At 34.6% G+C, this 16,365-nt stretch overlaps 1 protein-coding gene, 1 long non-coding RNA gene and 1 pseudogene across 4 annotated transcripts; 2 read left to right on the top strand and 1 right to left on the bottom strand.

Annotated features, from left to right (window-relative positions):
* Window positions 1–1,579: 1,579 nt before the first annotated feature.
* On the top strand, window positions 1,580–4,546 carry LOC143595815 (uncharacterized; annotated as a pseudogene). Its single transcript, XR_013146596.1, has 8 exons — window positions 1,580–1,795; window positions 2,401–2,512; window positions 2,604–2,698; window positions 2,790–2,915; window positions 3,002–3,170; window positions 3,258–3,371; window positions 3,451–3,490; window positions 4,229–4,546. The product of XR_013146596.1 is annotated as an uncharacterized LOC143595815 (transcript).
* Window positions 4,547–6,136: 1,590 nt separating this feature from the next.
* LOC143595803 (uncharacterized) lies at window positions 6,137–10,477 on the top strand. 2 transcript variants are annotated; one of them, XM_077074739.1, is made up of 9 exons: window positions 6,137–6,406; window positions 7,336–7,719; window positions 7,908–7,989; window positions 8,333–8,408; window positions 8,726–8,806; window positions 8,891–9,027; window positions 9,099–9,348; window positions 9,511–9,574; window positions 9,643–10,477. In XM_077074739.1, exons 2-9 carry the CDS (start codon window positions 7,362–7,364, stop codon window positions 10,233–10,235), a joined length of 1,641 nt encoding a protein of 546 aa, XP_076930854.1. In that variant the 5' UTR covers window positions 6,137–6,406; window positions 7,336–7,361; the 3' UTR covers window positions 10,236–10,477. The 2 variants fall into 2 exon arrangements, with proteins under 2 accessions (XP_076930854.1, XP_076930849.1); XM_077074734.1 differs by having other exon boundaries at window positions 6,139–6,406; window positions 7,336–7,731; window positions 9,643–10,476.
* A 3,648-nt stretch (window positions 10,478–14,125) lies between these two features.
* Window positions 14,126–15,772, bottom strand: LOC143595251 (uncharacterized). The gene is made up of 4 exons (XR_013146489.1): window positions 15,395–15,772; window positions 14,631–15,160; window positions 14,296–14,544; window positions 14,126–14,204 (listed from the first exon to the last, which is right to left on the bottom strand). It is a non-coding gene; the product is annotated as an uncharacterized LOC143595251 (long non-coding RNA).
* Between the last annotated feature and the right edge of the window lie 593 nt (window positions 15,773–16,365).

Raw genomic sequence — 16,365 nt, 5'->3', positions numbered from 1 at the left:
TATTTTAATATCTTAGTTTCTTTAAAATTGTGATTAGATGTATAAATTATGTAGTTGGTTTTTTTTTATGGTGTAGTTAAAATTGTGTTCATGTGGTTTTTTTGGTTGTTGTTTGCCCTCTCCTGCACTAGTTTTTGAATGACTTTGACTGGGATCAGACGAGCACATACACATGTTTAATTATTATGACCTGTGTTATTTGGTAGGAACACAAAGGGGTTGCAGGTCATGACTCATGAACATGTGACATTCGGTACGGTAACCCATTCTAACAGAATAACATTAACGTATTCAATGGATTAGAGTGTTCCCCTGCTTGCACTATCCTCTTAATGAATATGTGGTGCAAGTTGAATTTGTATTAGTCTTACACAATTATTGATTATATTAATTGATATGTGAATGATGGGATCGGAATTGGAGATGTCAAATGTTGTTTTAGTAATAATTTCTTCATCCACCACCTTATGTGTTTGTTGCATTTCAACTTTTTTTTATTTGTCGTTTGTTTTGCAGGTCATAAGCGGAGGTTCATAAATATTCGCTCACAAGTTTCAATCAGTGTTTGTTTTATGGTCTTATCAATTAGTTCTTGACATTCAAATGTATGATATTGAGTTCCCTGGAAATACATATACTATTCTGTTTAAATTATGTGAAATCAAAGTACTAATTTGTCCATTTTACTTAGATTTCCTTTGTGTTTCACTTTTTCTTTTTATTGGCAGGTGAAGAAAGGAATGTGTGCCTCTTCTATCTCAATTTTTGCATATTGAAACTGGAAGAAGGTAAAATTTCTATTTTGAAAAAGAGTTAGTTGTGGTGGTAACCATCCAAAACCGGGTTGAAACATTTAAACATAGGTTCGGGTCAATAATGAGTCAGAAGCTAGATTTAAGAAGCAAAATGCATAGAGTGAAGCAAGTGTTCGAGGCTGCATTGGTTGGAAAAGGAGCATATAGAAAACGAGTATAGGAAAAAGGCAAATGGGTGGATGAAATTAAGCAAAGAAATTAAAGCAGTGTTGAAAAATGATTTACTTGCTTTGTTGTATGTAATATTGTTATCCATTCTAATCGAAGCTAGATAACCAAACATGCCCGTGCGCCGCAACGTGCGGGGTATAAAACCTTGTTTATTATTAATTTGAGTCCTTATGGGTCACATTTATAATTATTTTATCTTGCATTATGCAAATGAATATTTCAATTTGGGTTGTTTATTGTTAATATAATAAGATAAAATAGTTAGTAGTTGTGATTGTATGTAGAAGAAAGAGAAAGAATTAATAAAAAAATAATATAGGGATAAATATAGAGAATTGGATGTGGAAGGTTTTTAGAAGATAATCAAATATTAGAGAAAAGTGTGTTTTTAGTTAAATTATAGGGATAGAGACGGTGTATGGAATGAGAATGCTCTAATAATCCGTTCAAAATACAAGATAAAGCCACCCGTTTCACAATTTTACCACCCGAATCCCCAAACAGGTCAACTAATATTTTAGCCGCAACCAACCGCTTATCAAGGAAAGGAGAATCTATCCCCGAATACGACTATAATAAGAGGCGGCACCAACCACGGGACTGCTACCCATCAATCCAATCCAATCCAATCCAGCATGGGCGACGATCAAGATCCGCAGAAGTTGAAGAGGATTGCAGCCGCGGCCTACGACTACGACAACGACCCTCGTTGGGCTGATTACTGGTCCAATGTTCTCATCCCTCCTCACATGGCTTCTCGCTCTGACGTCATCACTCACTTCAAACGCAAATTCTACCAACGCTTCATCGTCCGTACTCTTTTCTTCTCTATTATTAATATTAATTAATTGGTTTTCAATTTCATTCTGACCTTCAACTTAGGGTTTTACTTTCCAATTTGAATCGTATTTGTTTAGGCCTCAGGAGTCTCGAATTTGTTATCCTTTTAGCTTCTTTGTAGTTAGAGTTATTATCCCCTTTGTTGGTCTTTTAAAACTAGGAAGCTGTAGGAAGGGTATTAAATGGACTCCAGCGGCATTGGACTTTACGATACTAGATTTTAGGTTTTTGCTTTTTGATATCTAGCTTGTAGTTTTTAAAATATTGTTTAGATCACTGTCTCTTCTGTTTATTTTCATCATTGTGTCTTTTTTTCCTCGACATTGTGTTATATTACTTAGCATGGTGTTATATTTTGCGATCCGTTGTGTCTTTGTACCCTTCTTAGATTTAGGAGGCGGAGTAGGATAACTTGACCTGTATGTCTATGTTATACTTGCATTTAAATAGTGATGTTGTTAGTTTCAGTTTGAAATATCTTTGTGGGATGTGTGAGATTACAATATAAATTGTGTTTGACTTTAACTAACTTTATTATACTGATCTTAAATATATATCTTGATGTTCACTTCAGGATCCTGATCTTGTTGTGGAACCAATGACTACAAATACTACCTCACCACCTACAAGATCATCCACGACGTCATCGTCAACTGCAACCGAACGTAGGCCACCTGCAACTTCAGGTACTAATATTGGATTCCTGGGTACTAGAAATATATATTATAAAGACGGCAACTCGTGTGTTTTATAATTTAACCGATGACATCATTGTAGGGTCCAGTACAAGATCCACTGGGGCATCGCCGGCTCCAAGTTCAACGCCTTTGCGCTGGGACCGACAAACGATTCAGTTTTCTGTCAATGCTTGGGTAATGCATTATTGCATTAAATCCATTTTTTAGTATATAATTTTGAAGTTTAAATTTGTAATCTGATTATTAAATATGTTTATTTCTGCAGGTTCTTGTTGTGGCTGTGCTTGCTATGTTCCCACTCGTTCCAAAAAGCCTTTCTAACAGGGCGTATCGACTATCGTTTATGGGGACTGCATGCTCCTCGCTTTATTCACTCTACTCTCTTTACGGGGTAATGTTTTTGGCTCATAAAAATCATTTTTTTCATTCATGATTATGATTTTTTGATGGTATAATATTAATGTCATTCATTTGCAGAAACCAAGAGCATGGAATATGCAAGAAGTGCAAGTTTGGCTTCAATCAGTAGTCACAACAAAGGACTTCATCTATTTCATTTACTGCCTCACTTTTGTCACCTCAAATCTTCGCCTTACATGTTAGTTGCTTTCACTAGGCGGAATTTTGGTCGTTCTTCCATGTATAGGTAAACATTATCTACATTATCTTTGTTTGTAAAACAATGTGATCGTATAAATGATGTTAAGTTGTGTTTTATTTATTTTTTATACAGGAAATACTTGGAAGAGGTTTGTGTTTGGGTGGAGTCAAACACGGCAACACTCAGCATACTGACTTCGCAATCTGAGATTGGAGTTGTCTTTCTTTTGATTGTCTCTCTTTTATCGTAAGTTATCGTGCTTTTATAATCTAAAACAAAACATTAATGTAAGCTGTTGTTTTGAATTTATTATTTGTAAATGCAGGTGGCAGCGTAACATAGTACAGACTTTCATGTATTGGCAGGTTAGTACATTCTTCTAATTAATTGGGTTAAAGTGGTTAAAAGAGTAGGGTAAATTACAGGTTTTGTCTTTTAACTTCAACTGTACAACAAACGTCTGTAAAGCACATATGTTGTCACACGTTTTGTTCTTTCCACTAACTTTTGTTAATTTTTCAGTTAGTTTTTTAAAAATGACCATTTTGCCCTTACAACTAGAGAAAAGAATTGTTAAAAAATACACATTTTGTTTTTAAGTTGTAAGGGCAAATGGTCATTATATAAAACCAACTGAAAAAAAGATTAATGAAAGTTAGTGAATAGAATAAAAAGTGTGACAAAAATGACGTTACAACTAGAGAAAATAATTGTAAAAATCACACATGTTCTTTACTAGTTGTAAGGGCAAAATGGTCATTTCTGTAAAAACCAACTGAAAAGGCTAACATTAGTTAGTGTGAACTGTGAAGGAAGAAAAGGTTGACAAATTGACCATTTTCTCTTACAACTAAAGAAAAGAATTGTGAAAATTACACAAATTTAAAAACAAACTCACGGAAAAAGTTAAGATCAGTTTGTGGAAATGACGAAAAGTGTGACAACATAGGAACTCTAGTGGCTTATTTATACTTAGTGAAGTTAAAGGACATGATTTGTAGCCTGTAGGCTACACCCATAAAGGACGGAAACTGTAGTATACCCAAAATAAGGTAAAAATAATGAGGTACATGTATTAAATAATTTGAATTCTTTTGTGGCAGTTATTGAAGCTCATGTATCATGCGCCTGTTACCGCTGGTTACCATCAAAGTGTGTGGTCTAAAATTGGGAGGGTGGCTAATCCAGTCATCAACCAATATGCTCCATTTCTTAATTCACCCATCTCGGCCATACAACGGTGGTGGTTCAGGTAGTGATGGTGTTTTCATGGAGAATCAATGATGAGAATAAGGATTGATATAGAACTTAATGCTATGTGTACTGTAAGTTAAATTTAATCTTAACTTGATTGCCTTCAATGGTGGAGATGGTCTCTTTGATGACTTCATACGATTTCAAGTTCTTAAGCTGGAGATTTATTTGATGTTTTGTTGTTTGAGCTTTACAAGAATGGGTCATGGACATTAATCACAATTCCAAAATTAGCTTTATAACAAATGCATTGTGCTGCACTTTTCGAAATATGATTGGTTGGACCACGTCACATGTTGCAGCACAGATTTGGTCAATCAAATCGCCCTGTGACCAAGTGTTGTGGCAGCACAGCATAACTAACTGCGCGCTCAATTACGTCTTCTAGTGATGATATTTTATAGCCAAATGCATTTAATTCTGTCCACTAAGATGAATATTGAATATTGCACTTCCCATCCACAAACTTTTACTCTAAATGACCATTTTACAGGATGTGAAACACAAAGCATTATCAATTGTGTAAATTAAATTTGATAATGATTTATGTTGCATTGCAGCATAGTACCATAATACTTTTCAACAACACTATCATTTATATGAATTCTGGATTAAGCCAATGAGTCCAATGACCAGATAATCATTAATTAACTTGGCAAAATCAAAACCGATTGTCAACCAGGAAAAGTTTTGAAATAATCGAGAGAAACCAACAAAAAACATTATCAAAAAGAAAAGCTTCAGACATAAAAGCATAACAATAAATATAAAAGCAAATCAGTGTACCTTCAAAGAGAAAAGTCACGTTGACAATTTAATTGAAAATCACAACCAAACAACTTTGATGTAAGATTTTGATTCACCTAATCAAAACATAAGACAGTTAAGACTAATAAGTGTTACGGAGGTGGAGGGGCCCCACTCCAACAATCCTTCCCAATTCCCACAACACCTTCTTGGCGCCACCAACCTTCCCTTCTCTCGCTGCTTCTTTTATAGGGTCCACCTCCATTTCAACCAATCATTTTTCTTTAATATCTTGGTTAACTAACCTCATTCATTAGACCAAGCGTAATAGAGAGTTTTGGCCCAAAACACTGGGGGACGTCGTCGCCCCGACCGTTTTCGAGCTTCAAATATTTACCCAACGTAGATGGTGAGGAAGGGTGGGGCCCAATGAGTGAAAGCAACTAATGGAAAAAGGAGGGGGGGGGATTTTAGCGTTGTGGACCACGCTTGGTGTTACACTTGTTTTTTGGGTTGGTTAGTTAACGTCTCACTACCTATGTGGCAAACACTGTGGCATGACGTGACATTACTTTTTTTGATTAACTAACCTCTTCACAACACTTAGCCTAACAACTTCGATTTGGTTATAAAGAGCAAGAATGCAACAAAAGTTCATAGTCTGTACTTTGAAGTTCAATTAAACAATCAGATGATTAGTACTAGTAACATGATCTTTGATTGTTCCGCGAGACATTCTACAAACGCATAAGCTTTCTGTCGTTAATCAAGTGACAACACTTTACCCGAGCACGAATGCTACATGTGCCGCTCATCATTGAGTGGATTGTTCCAAGTGTCTAACCCAATATGATAACATTAAGGTCAGGGTTCAAAGCCCTTGTTTTACTAACCTTACCCCTAAGCTAGACGACTAGTCTTGCTTCTAAATTATTATTATCGTCATACAAATCTAGGATGAACCAAACCTCTTAAAACTTTATCTCACCTTCAAATTTTTGACCTATTTTAAAAAATAAATACCACTAAATTAAATTTTTTTTTGAATCTCCTAACATAATAATAACCCAATGAGGTGAGGCAAACTTTTGGCGGATTGAACCATCTAATCTGAATCGTACGGCCAAAAACATCTAAAATCACCAATCAATTATATCTAGCCTCGTTGATTCCTGTTGACACCCAAATGACCTTTCGTTCATCTTTACTCCTCGACTAACCATACCATACCATTCCAAGATCCCAACACACAACACAGCCATCTTTTTCCCCCAATTCAGGTAAACCCTTATTTTTTCTTGATTCAGTTTCGAATATTATTAATTATTATTATTATTATTATTATTATTATTATTATTATTATTATTATCTCTGAATAAAAAACCCAGAAACGAGATAACGATTCGAACGATTATCGGTTAATTAGTTATGTTTCAGCTGTGTTATTGCTGCATTTGTCTGATTAGTTATTAATTTGATGGGAATTAAGTGAACTGCAGCTGTGCCGTGAATGTTTATGAGTTTGTAACGAAACCCTAATTTTTAATTTGGGTTTTTAGGGTTAGGTTTGGGTTTGGGTTTAGGATTATGCTAGGAGCTGATTGTGTATTGGGTTTTTGATGGGAGTTTTTATATGTGTAATTGCATGTATATATTTAATTTTTAAAGATTTTGCAGCTGCGAATTGGTGTAAAATTATAAATATCTAGATTTCATGCTTAATTGGTTGTTTTTATATACAAAAAGTAGTACTTTGCAAATTGTTATAGCTGTTTTACCCTATCTTTTATGAGAATTGAATGAAATGAATGTTTCAGGGCGTTTGAGTAGAATTTGTTGAAAAAAAAAAGATGAAAAGTTTGCCAGATTTAGAGAATGTTTATGAGTTTTTACGGAAACCCTGATTTATAATTTAGGCTTTTAGGTTTGGGTTTATGCCAAAAGATGATTTTATATTGCGGTCTTGATAGGAATTTAGATGTCTATTTGAATGTATGTGTTTCATTTCTAAAGATTTTGCAGCTGCAAATTGGTTCTGATTTTCTGTTATATAGATATGTGAATGTGAAATTGTCGGTTACAGGTCAATTTAAAATCTAGATTTCATGCCAAATTTGTTGTTTTTATATAAAAAAAGTAGCAATTAGGAAATTGTATAGCTATTTTACTGTATCTTTAACGAGAATTGAACAAAATGAATATGTTGCAGGGTGTTTTACTAGAATTTGTTGAAAAATGGAAAATTTGCCTGATTTGGAAAAGGATGAGGAGGACTTCATTAAGCTTCCTGAATTTAATAGTCCAGGGGGTGAAAGTGTAAATGGAAATAATGGTAATAGTATGCACAGTGAAGCTGAAAGTCAACCTAGTGGTGATGGTGTTACGGAAGGTCAACTTAATGGGGATGTCTTGGTTATTGACAAAGTCGAACATGCTGAAGCTACACTAGCAGAAAATAAGGAACATGATTTAACTCTTAGTTTTGAAGTAAACGAGTCTGCAGTTATAGAGAATAGAGTTTCAGTGGTTGCTGAGAACGGTTCATCAGTTCAAGATGGAGTTCTTAAGAGAAATGGAAGTCCAGGTGGCAATCGTGAGATTGATGGTATATTTAACTGCTTTCTCAACATCTTTTTAATTTTTATGTATTTCTGTTAACTTTACTTGGTATTATGGTAAATTATAATTATATATTTTCTTTCTTTGGTTCATACATGTATGGATCTAATTCCTTGCAGTATGTTAGTAAGTTTCCTAATATGTTTTCACTTGCAATGCTAGCCGTTTCTGGTCTTAAAAGACCCCGAATAACTGTTGATGAACAGCAAGCTTCAGTCCATATCATTTATAATTCTATAACGAGGTATTAAGGAAAACATTATTATTTAACACTTTCTGTTATTTCTATTTAGATGTTCAGTTTTCAACTCCTCTGTATTTTCATTTTCTCAAAATGTTAAGAATCTATAATTTCCCTTCGTTTTCTTCCACATATTTATATAATTATCTTTATCATTGCTTGAGGTGAAAGGGACACCTGAGTAGGAACAGATGGAGTACTGATATGTGAATACAAATTTTTTTGTCTTTTCTGTTCAAGTTTTTTAACGACAGTTTCTGACCTGGTTAATATCCTCTTAAGAGGCTTATGGTTCAGAGTTTTTGTTCTTCGTATAAGCTCTAACCGAATATCTTATGTGTATTAGAGAGAGTAAACGAAAGCTTGAGGAGTTATTACAAAAGTGGTCTGAGTGGCATGCTAAACATACTTCTTCATCTAGTGTAAGCTTGTTTGTTACTTATATTTTATTATCAAAGTTTACAAATCTTGTAACTAATTGTAAACACACCTTAGGATGCCATAGTTTCATTGTTTCTTTACCAATCAAGTGCATGCATTTGTATTAATTTTCTTTCAGTTAAAAGGTTAATTTAGTTTTTTTTCAAGCATATTAATTTCTGTAAATTCTGTTACTTGACTTACTTCATAGATGCTTGAATTAAACACATCATTTTTTCACTTGTATGAAGTATTGGTTTTCAGTAGTCATTTAACAAGATTTAACGTTGTTAAAATTTTGAATTTCTCTACTGTTCAGGATTCAAAGGTTGAGCTTGAGTCTGGTGAAGGGACCTATTATCCTGGTCTTAGTATTGGTTTGGACAAATCTTCTTCAGTGGTATATTTATCTTTTTTTTTAATTCTTTTACTGATCATTCACTTTTATTTGATACTGAATGTTACTTTTATTTGTTTTATGTAGTCATTCTGGATGGATGGTCAAACTAGTAATTTTCAAAGCAAGGAAGTTATAACTTTAGATAGCAATTCAATCCCGCTTTATGATCGTGGGTATTCTTTCGGCTTAACATCAACAGATGGCCCGAGTAATCTAGAGGGGTATGCAATTATATTCTTTAAAGTGCTTCATTATTATATGTGTTCATGGTGGTCTCGTTTCTTGTAATTAGAGGACTGGAAATAGTAGATGGTTCTCGTTGCTTTAATTGCGGTTCCTATAACCATGCACTAAAAGAATGCCTAAAGCCTCGTGATAATGCTGCTGTTAATAACGCTCGTAAACAACACAAAGCTAAACGTAACCAGAATTCAATTTTGTGTAACCCGACCCGATACTATCAAGACACTCCTGGAGGAAAATTTGATGGTTTAAGGCCCGGTTCTTTAGACCCAGAAACAAGAAATCTTCTCGGCCTTGGGGTAAGAAAAAAAAGTCAAATTCTACGGTTTTTCGATTATTCTATTACCCTTTTGACATTGTCATTAACATTATTATTGATTTATTGTTATTGTTATTGTTGTTGTTATTATTATTATTATTATTATCATCATCATCATTATTAATATTATTATGTTAATTAGGAGCGGGATCCACCTCCATGGCTTAACCGAATGCGTGAGATCGGTTACCCACCAGGATATTTAGGTAAACGATTCATGTTTTGCGAAACTATTTTTGTAAATTTGTTCTAAACCCGTGTTTTAAAACTGCAGATGCAGAAGACGATGATCAGCCATCCGGGATTGAGATATTTGGTGATGTGGTGGCGCCGGCGGTTAAGCAAGAAACTGAGGATGGTGAAATTCTTGATATGGATATATCCCCGCCTCATGGTGGCGAAGAGCCGCCTAAGCACGAACCAGAACCGCCTAAGAAAATGAGCGTTCTGTTTCCGGGAGTAAACGCCCCGATTCCTGAGAATGCTGATGAGTGGCGGTGGGCAGCACGGGCTTGGAAGTTCGATCAACCTAAAAGTAGATCATCAAACAACAGATTCAACAATTCAACCGAATCTTTTACATCTAGTAGACATCATCATTATTCTTCTGAAGAACGATGGAGCCGTGATAACCGAGACGATGGACCGCCTGGGGTTGATCACCCAGTTGGCGGGTCCTTGCCGTCTAGCTTCTCGCCTAGGTACCCTGGTTACGACTCTCGAGGCTCGAGTTATGGAAGACGAAGCCCGTTGGTGCGTGAAACGGGTTCGAGTCACGATGATGATCGGTGGAACCCTTACTCGTCTGACTATTTGTCTCACCGGAAGGATCGAAACGAAGACCGCCATCACCGTAGTAGGAGGTGAGTCTAAATGAAGTGTACATGGGGTAGGTGATGAGATCAGTTGGATAGCAAAAGATGCTTGTGCTTTTGTTAGTTTAGTCTCGGTCCCGGTATATTTTACAGCTATACCCTTTTGGTTTATGCTTTGGTCAACGGTTGTTATTTGTACTTTTATAGACTTTCAGAGTCGGGTTATATGTTGTAAACCGGTAGTATTTGGTGGGATTAATTATCCTGGTTTCTTTTAACAACATTGTCTTTTGAACGCCGTATGCACAACCTTGGAATCATGTCTGGTGCCCCCTTGACCCACAAGTAGCTAAGTGCCTGTAATCAACAAGTTGATATTGAACAGTAGCAAGTTGCTTACTTGTTGCTTTAGTCTGGTAACTTCCGAATACTATTTTTATGCAACTTTTTAGTCATTCATGCCGATTTGATGTGTTGCCCCTGGAACCCTATCACTTAACATTTTAATCTTTTGACACATTTAAACCCGACATCGAGATGTGTTTTCCGTAATTGTCTTGAGAGCTTAATCACCAACCGCGTAGAGCTTTACCTAAGGTATTATAGCAGCACAAATTAGTATTTGTGTTGTAAATTATCATATATCAACGATATGTGCAAATTCCAACTCAAAAACAACAAAAATCGAAACTGAAAACAAGAATGGTGCCTACTATGCTGGGTTGAGTGCAGCCTACACTGACTTGCATTTTTGGCGTAGAATTAGATTAGCCCTCTTGAGTGTGAACATCCACTACATGCGCATGGGTGTAGAGTACGCATCATATAACACCAAAACTCATTTTTTGGGTTTAATTTCCCATTTAAAACCCGTACAGCCCATTAACAGTTATAACTTCAATGTGTGCATACTATTAAGTTCCAACTACAAATTTAATAATATATAAAATTACTTGATTCCCCAATCATAAATGGGCAAAACTCAATAATTACCTCGTCATTCCAATTTTTATCCAACACTTTGTATACATAACCTTGTTCTTTATATTTGCAAATGAAGCAAGTTTACAACATGTACAACAACAATACAAATAAAAACACAACAATACAAATAAAAACAACAAAACTAACCATAATATATATAAACAAAAATACAATGGTGTTTTAAAGATATAAATATGACAATTTGAAACCTCAAAGGCGACATAATGGTTACATATCAACATACTTGTCACAATCAATAACCTATTGGGTTAAATAAAGACAACTAATAACCCTATTCCACACTAAGACCACAAGTAGTGGGCAATAAATCTGGGCGATAAGGGGCGGGAACAACCCCCCCGGAGGGCGGGGGCGAGGAGTTTTTATCTCCAGTGTGGGTTTGGGGTTTGATAATATTATATTAGTATGTGTGTAAAGTTAAAAACTCTTAGGAACTCTAAACAACAAAATATTTTTAAAATTTTTTGTACATGTTAACACACTAGTACAGAAGAGGCCTGAAGATGCGGTTAATTTCCCTAGAAGGTGCGGGTCAAGGACCGCACTTTATACCATCGCACCATCTGTTAAAATACAACCGCATCTTCTTCAAACCGCACCTTCTGCTTATATAAAGGAGAGCCGCACCTTATGCTGCATCCAAATATGAACTGCACCTCTTAATATGAACCCTCTTAATATGAACCAATCCAAAAGATGGTGTTTTTGTGACCGCACCATTTGATTCTTTTTTATTTTTTTTTAGTTTCCAGAAAACAAATAATATTATAAATAACATAATATGAAATATGAATTTCCTGAAAAACCGAAGATGATAATATACAAAAAGTTTCATTGTGTCACAAATATATATATAGGTTAAAAGTAAAAGTAATACATAATAACTTTCAAAAACGACATCTTCATTCTAACTACTTGAACCGATGTCTTCAATCTTGCAACTTGAACCGACGTCTTTATTATCACAAGTCAAACCATAGAAATCACCTAACAAAACATATTACATTAGTAAAATGAAGCTTAAAAATATGTAAGTGTTTTCGACAAGAAAATGTAAGTGTTCGTTTATGTTTGTTCGCTAACAAAATAAACAAACGGTTCACTAGCATTAATTAATGAACATAAACGAATAAATATGTCAGCTTCAAATTACAGTTAATTTCCAAACAAATCGGTTGTTTGCTTATCAAGGGTATTTCTGGTATTAGGCAATTTTGGGTCACAAGCTTCAAGGTTATTGCAAACTGAGCACATAACATATATTTTATGATCCGACTTCTCACAAGTCAAACTACAGGTTTTAGCACACAATATCATTTCAGGACAGTTTGTTAATGGGTCATTAAGTCAGCAAATTATGACAATTTTAGTCAACAGCAAGTTATCTTTTAGGTTTGAGCCGTTGGATATAAGCAAACATTAAAAATGGTAGAATTTGCGCTAACCTTGAGATGCCTCAGCAGTCCAGCCCTCAAGCATTTGTACCAATTTGTTGTTGGTCCATAGATATTAACTATATACGATTATCAAAACATTAGTACTTGCGTAAAAATATGTGTGTGTACATACATATTGTTATATAAACCAGTTTTTGAAAACTAACCGCATTTAAATGACCATCTTCAAAGAGATTTGATTTTACCACTTCAGGCTCGTAATTGTCTTCATCAACCTAAATTAACAAAAAAACTGTTATAACACTAACAAATCAAACTAAATAAACAAAAAATATGAGAGTAAATGGGCCGGCTACCGGTTGATAAAATGAACTGCTCGCGAAGTTCTCATCGTGAAATTGTGGGGAGACACGACCCACTTGATTAGTCTAAAATAGCAAACAAATTGTTATAATATAAACAAATCAAACTAAATTAAAAAATATATATTAGAGTAAATCGGTTGACCTTTTGTGAACATAAAGTTAAAGCGTTCGCGGTGTCATTGTCATTGTCATTTATTTGTGGCGAGTTGCTTGTATGACTCGGTGAAGAAGAACTCAACTCCACTCTCGGGGAACTTGGTGACTTGCTTGGTGCCCTTTGGTTCACAAGCTACAATTTAACAAAAATATATTCTAGTAAATACTGATGCACTAAAATATATTTTAACACTAAAATAAATTTAAACATATAAACAAAAATATACCCTTATCGATATTCTTGGCCACTGAATGATTTGACCAACCAACGTCTCAACCGTATTAACTTCTGTTGTTTTTGTTACATTGTAGACTTCAAAATCTTTAAATGAATCAACAATGCCATCCACGAAAACCTTGACACAATCTACCATTATTGGCTTACAACGTAAAACCGCACCGATGGTCGGCCACGCCTTACCTTCAGCCACCTTCACTAGTGAGTCACCCACGTTTATTAGCAACTCACATCGGGTTTCGCTCTGCAAGACCATTCAACATTTTTAATATATATGTACATATATATAGCAAACAATTAAAATATATTACCATGATAGGTGGATAGTTGACATGTCCATCAGTACACGTGTCCACTTGTCGTATCGAGTTTCTACCATAGTTCACATTTTTAAACAACCCTCCATGAACTTTAGTGTAGCCTATAAACTCATTATAACAATATCAATTTTATCAATTTATATATATATAAAAGGGGAGGATTCTATGCAAAATTTGGTTAACAAAAAAATCATGACCACATTATTATAACAAGAAGCAGCATACCAACTTTTTGGTGCCAACAAAAATATAGCAACATTATTATAACAAAATATAATAGCAAGCATCATAACAACAAAAATATATATCTTTATTTATTTTTTATTTTTTTGGAATAACCGATGAACAATTAACAAATCTAGAATGTGCGTACAAAAGATTTTTTGCAACAAATATATGTATATATGTATAGTCATTACCTATGATCTGGGACACCGTTCTTGATCGCCCGCCGTGCTTGGGTCCAACAACTCGAACAAGCGGGTCTTCTTTATTTTCATTATAGCTTCCATCAGCTATCATAACTTGCTCGACTCGATACTACAAAAAACATTTGTTAAAACATCTAACTATAACATTAATAAATCAAACTGAATTCATTTTCATATAACTAAATAGCATAATCATTTACCAAAGCATCAGCCTTCTCAATCCCATCATCATCAAGTGAATACAGCTTGGTTTTTTTGTTTTTTGTTGCATGACCCATTATAAACAACCTAGAACGTGAGTTTTGTATTCCTTTAAGTCCCGGGTAGCTTTCCTCAAGCTGGGGCCATTTGATACTTTGCTTTCGTTTCAAACCTCTATAGCCTTCTCGTCCTACCTTAGGCGTGTTTTTTCTCTTTGAATTACTAGCTTTTGCTTTTTCTCTTTTTTCCTTTACATAAGTCAACAAATTGTCGTTAATTACATGCAAACATATACATATAATATTATTAATATTAATAAACAATTCAAATATACCATAGCCTCCTCACTAGTCTTTTGTATAACGAACAACTTCCATTCTTCTTCATCAATAAATGGAAATTTTTCATAAGCTTTCGGGGCATCTGGACTAGGGTCTGGATTATATATATAATTTGTAGCAGTCCTAGATCGAAAGTTTGTGCCAAGTCTCACAGCCCACCTCCTCATATATTCTTTAGGCGCATCAGTCTCAATCTTCCAAAATTGCTATAGAATAAAAACACCAAGTTAAAATAATAACCAATAATTTATAGGTATTTCATATTAAGTTAAAAATATAATACGTGCCTTCGTTTCTGACCACACGTAATCAAACTCTTTGTCTTCGAATTTTCACATTTGAATATGAATTGGAAAGCAATGTTGAACCGTCATCCCATAGAATGAACTAAATTTGCCAAGTATTTCTGGATCATCATGTAGCGGCATATTATTTTCATCAAATCTCATAGGTAACTTGTCCTCGGGAATTTTAGTTAAAAAAGCAGCAATCCCGCGTGAGGTTTTCTTTATGTTACTCATACCTATGGTGAGTGAAAGTCAAATTAATACACTTGCAATTAAATATAATCTAACAAACTACTACACGTGCAATTAATACACTTTAATATCAGGCCAGGACCACATACAACCCTTTATTTATTCACAACCACATCAGCCCAAACATATAAATAATGAAATTGAAACAAAACAATAACTTTGGTTCAGGTTCCCCACTGCCTAAACAATTAACAAAAATAACTGAAGATGTGACTTACTGTGCTTGTTGAAGAGGCAAAGAGGGCTGACGAGCAGTACAATTTCAGTCAACAGTTCGTCGTGGGTGGGGCTTATTTCAGTGGGTGGTCCGATTGGGGCTGAATGAGTTACTGATAAGTTAGAGTTTGCAATTAGGGGTGGTGTGTGAATAGATTGGCGGTGTACTTAATAGTTTGGCGCCTAATTGAATGGATATAGATCACTGGAGGGAATGTCAAATACTTTTGACTTTTGGGGGTGGAATTTGGCGGTGACTTGGAATTTGGCGGTGTGACTGTGGTGTACAGCATAATATAAAGCCAAATATAATTTGTTTATGTAAATGATAACATTTTTATTAAATGGCTATTAAAACAACATTAGTGGTGTTTAAGTTACGTAAATAATTTGTTTAATTTATGTAAATTATAACCAAACAATAAAATACGGTTGATGGAAAAAAAAGTTTGGTTTCGGTTTTTTCGGTGCGGTGGGTTTGTGACTAAAACCGAACCGAAAACCAAACTTTCGGTTTTATGATTTTCTAAAACCGTTTGATTTCGGTTCGGTTCTTAACAATATACAATATAGAACACTCATAATAAAACAAACAAATAAAACACATATTTTTTAAAAGTTTTAAATGAAATCACACAAACAATCGACAATGTCTCCTTAACACTCATAATCAAACACGTCTATTTATCTTCATCATTCTTGTTTATTCTGCATAAAATAAAATTATTAATAAACTGGTTATTAAAATTTTTAAAAAAATAAAGATAAATTATATTAATAAACTGACTATATCAAACCTTCATCAACATAAATCTCATCAATGTCATCACGTAAGTATGTGGTGTGCCTCATATTCTCGTAATCACTTGGTTCAATATCGACCGAAAACGGTGGTAGATCATCAAAGTGGTCATCTTCCTCTTCGTTAACGACATTATCGACACCAAGAATATGTCGTTTACCTTGAAAGACA

The sequence above is a fragment of the Bidens hawaiensis genome, unplaced genomic scaffold, assembly GCF_021521415.1.
Source record: "Bidens hawaiensis isolate Kalapana, Puna unplaced genomic scaffold, B.hawaiensis_p1.1 tig00001721_1, whole genome shotgun sequence".
NCBI classification, from domain to species: domain Eukaryota; kingdom Viridiplantae; phylum Streptophyta; class Magnoliopsida; order Asterales; family Asteraceae; genus Bidens; species Bidens hawaiensis.
Note: the sequence above shows the minus strand (reverse complement) of the source record. Positions and strands in the feature narration are given on the sequence as shown.

What these genes read in the sequence shown, in the direction of transcription:
- LOC143595803 (XM_077074734.1), top strand. Translation starts at nt 7,362, where the DNA reads ATGGAAAATTTGCCTGATTTGGAAAAGGATGAGGAGGACTTCATTAAG. An exon ending in TGGCAATCGTGAGATTGATG is followed by an intron (nt 7,732 to 7,907) that starts GTATATTTAACT and finishes TTGCAATGCTAG; the next exon opens with CCGTTTCTGGTCTTAAAAGA. An exon ending in GAAATCTTCTCGGCCTTGGG is followed by an intron (nt 9,349 to 9,510) that starts GTAAGAAAAAAA and finishes TATGTTAATTAG; the next exon opens with GAGCGGGATCCACCTCCATG.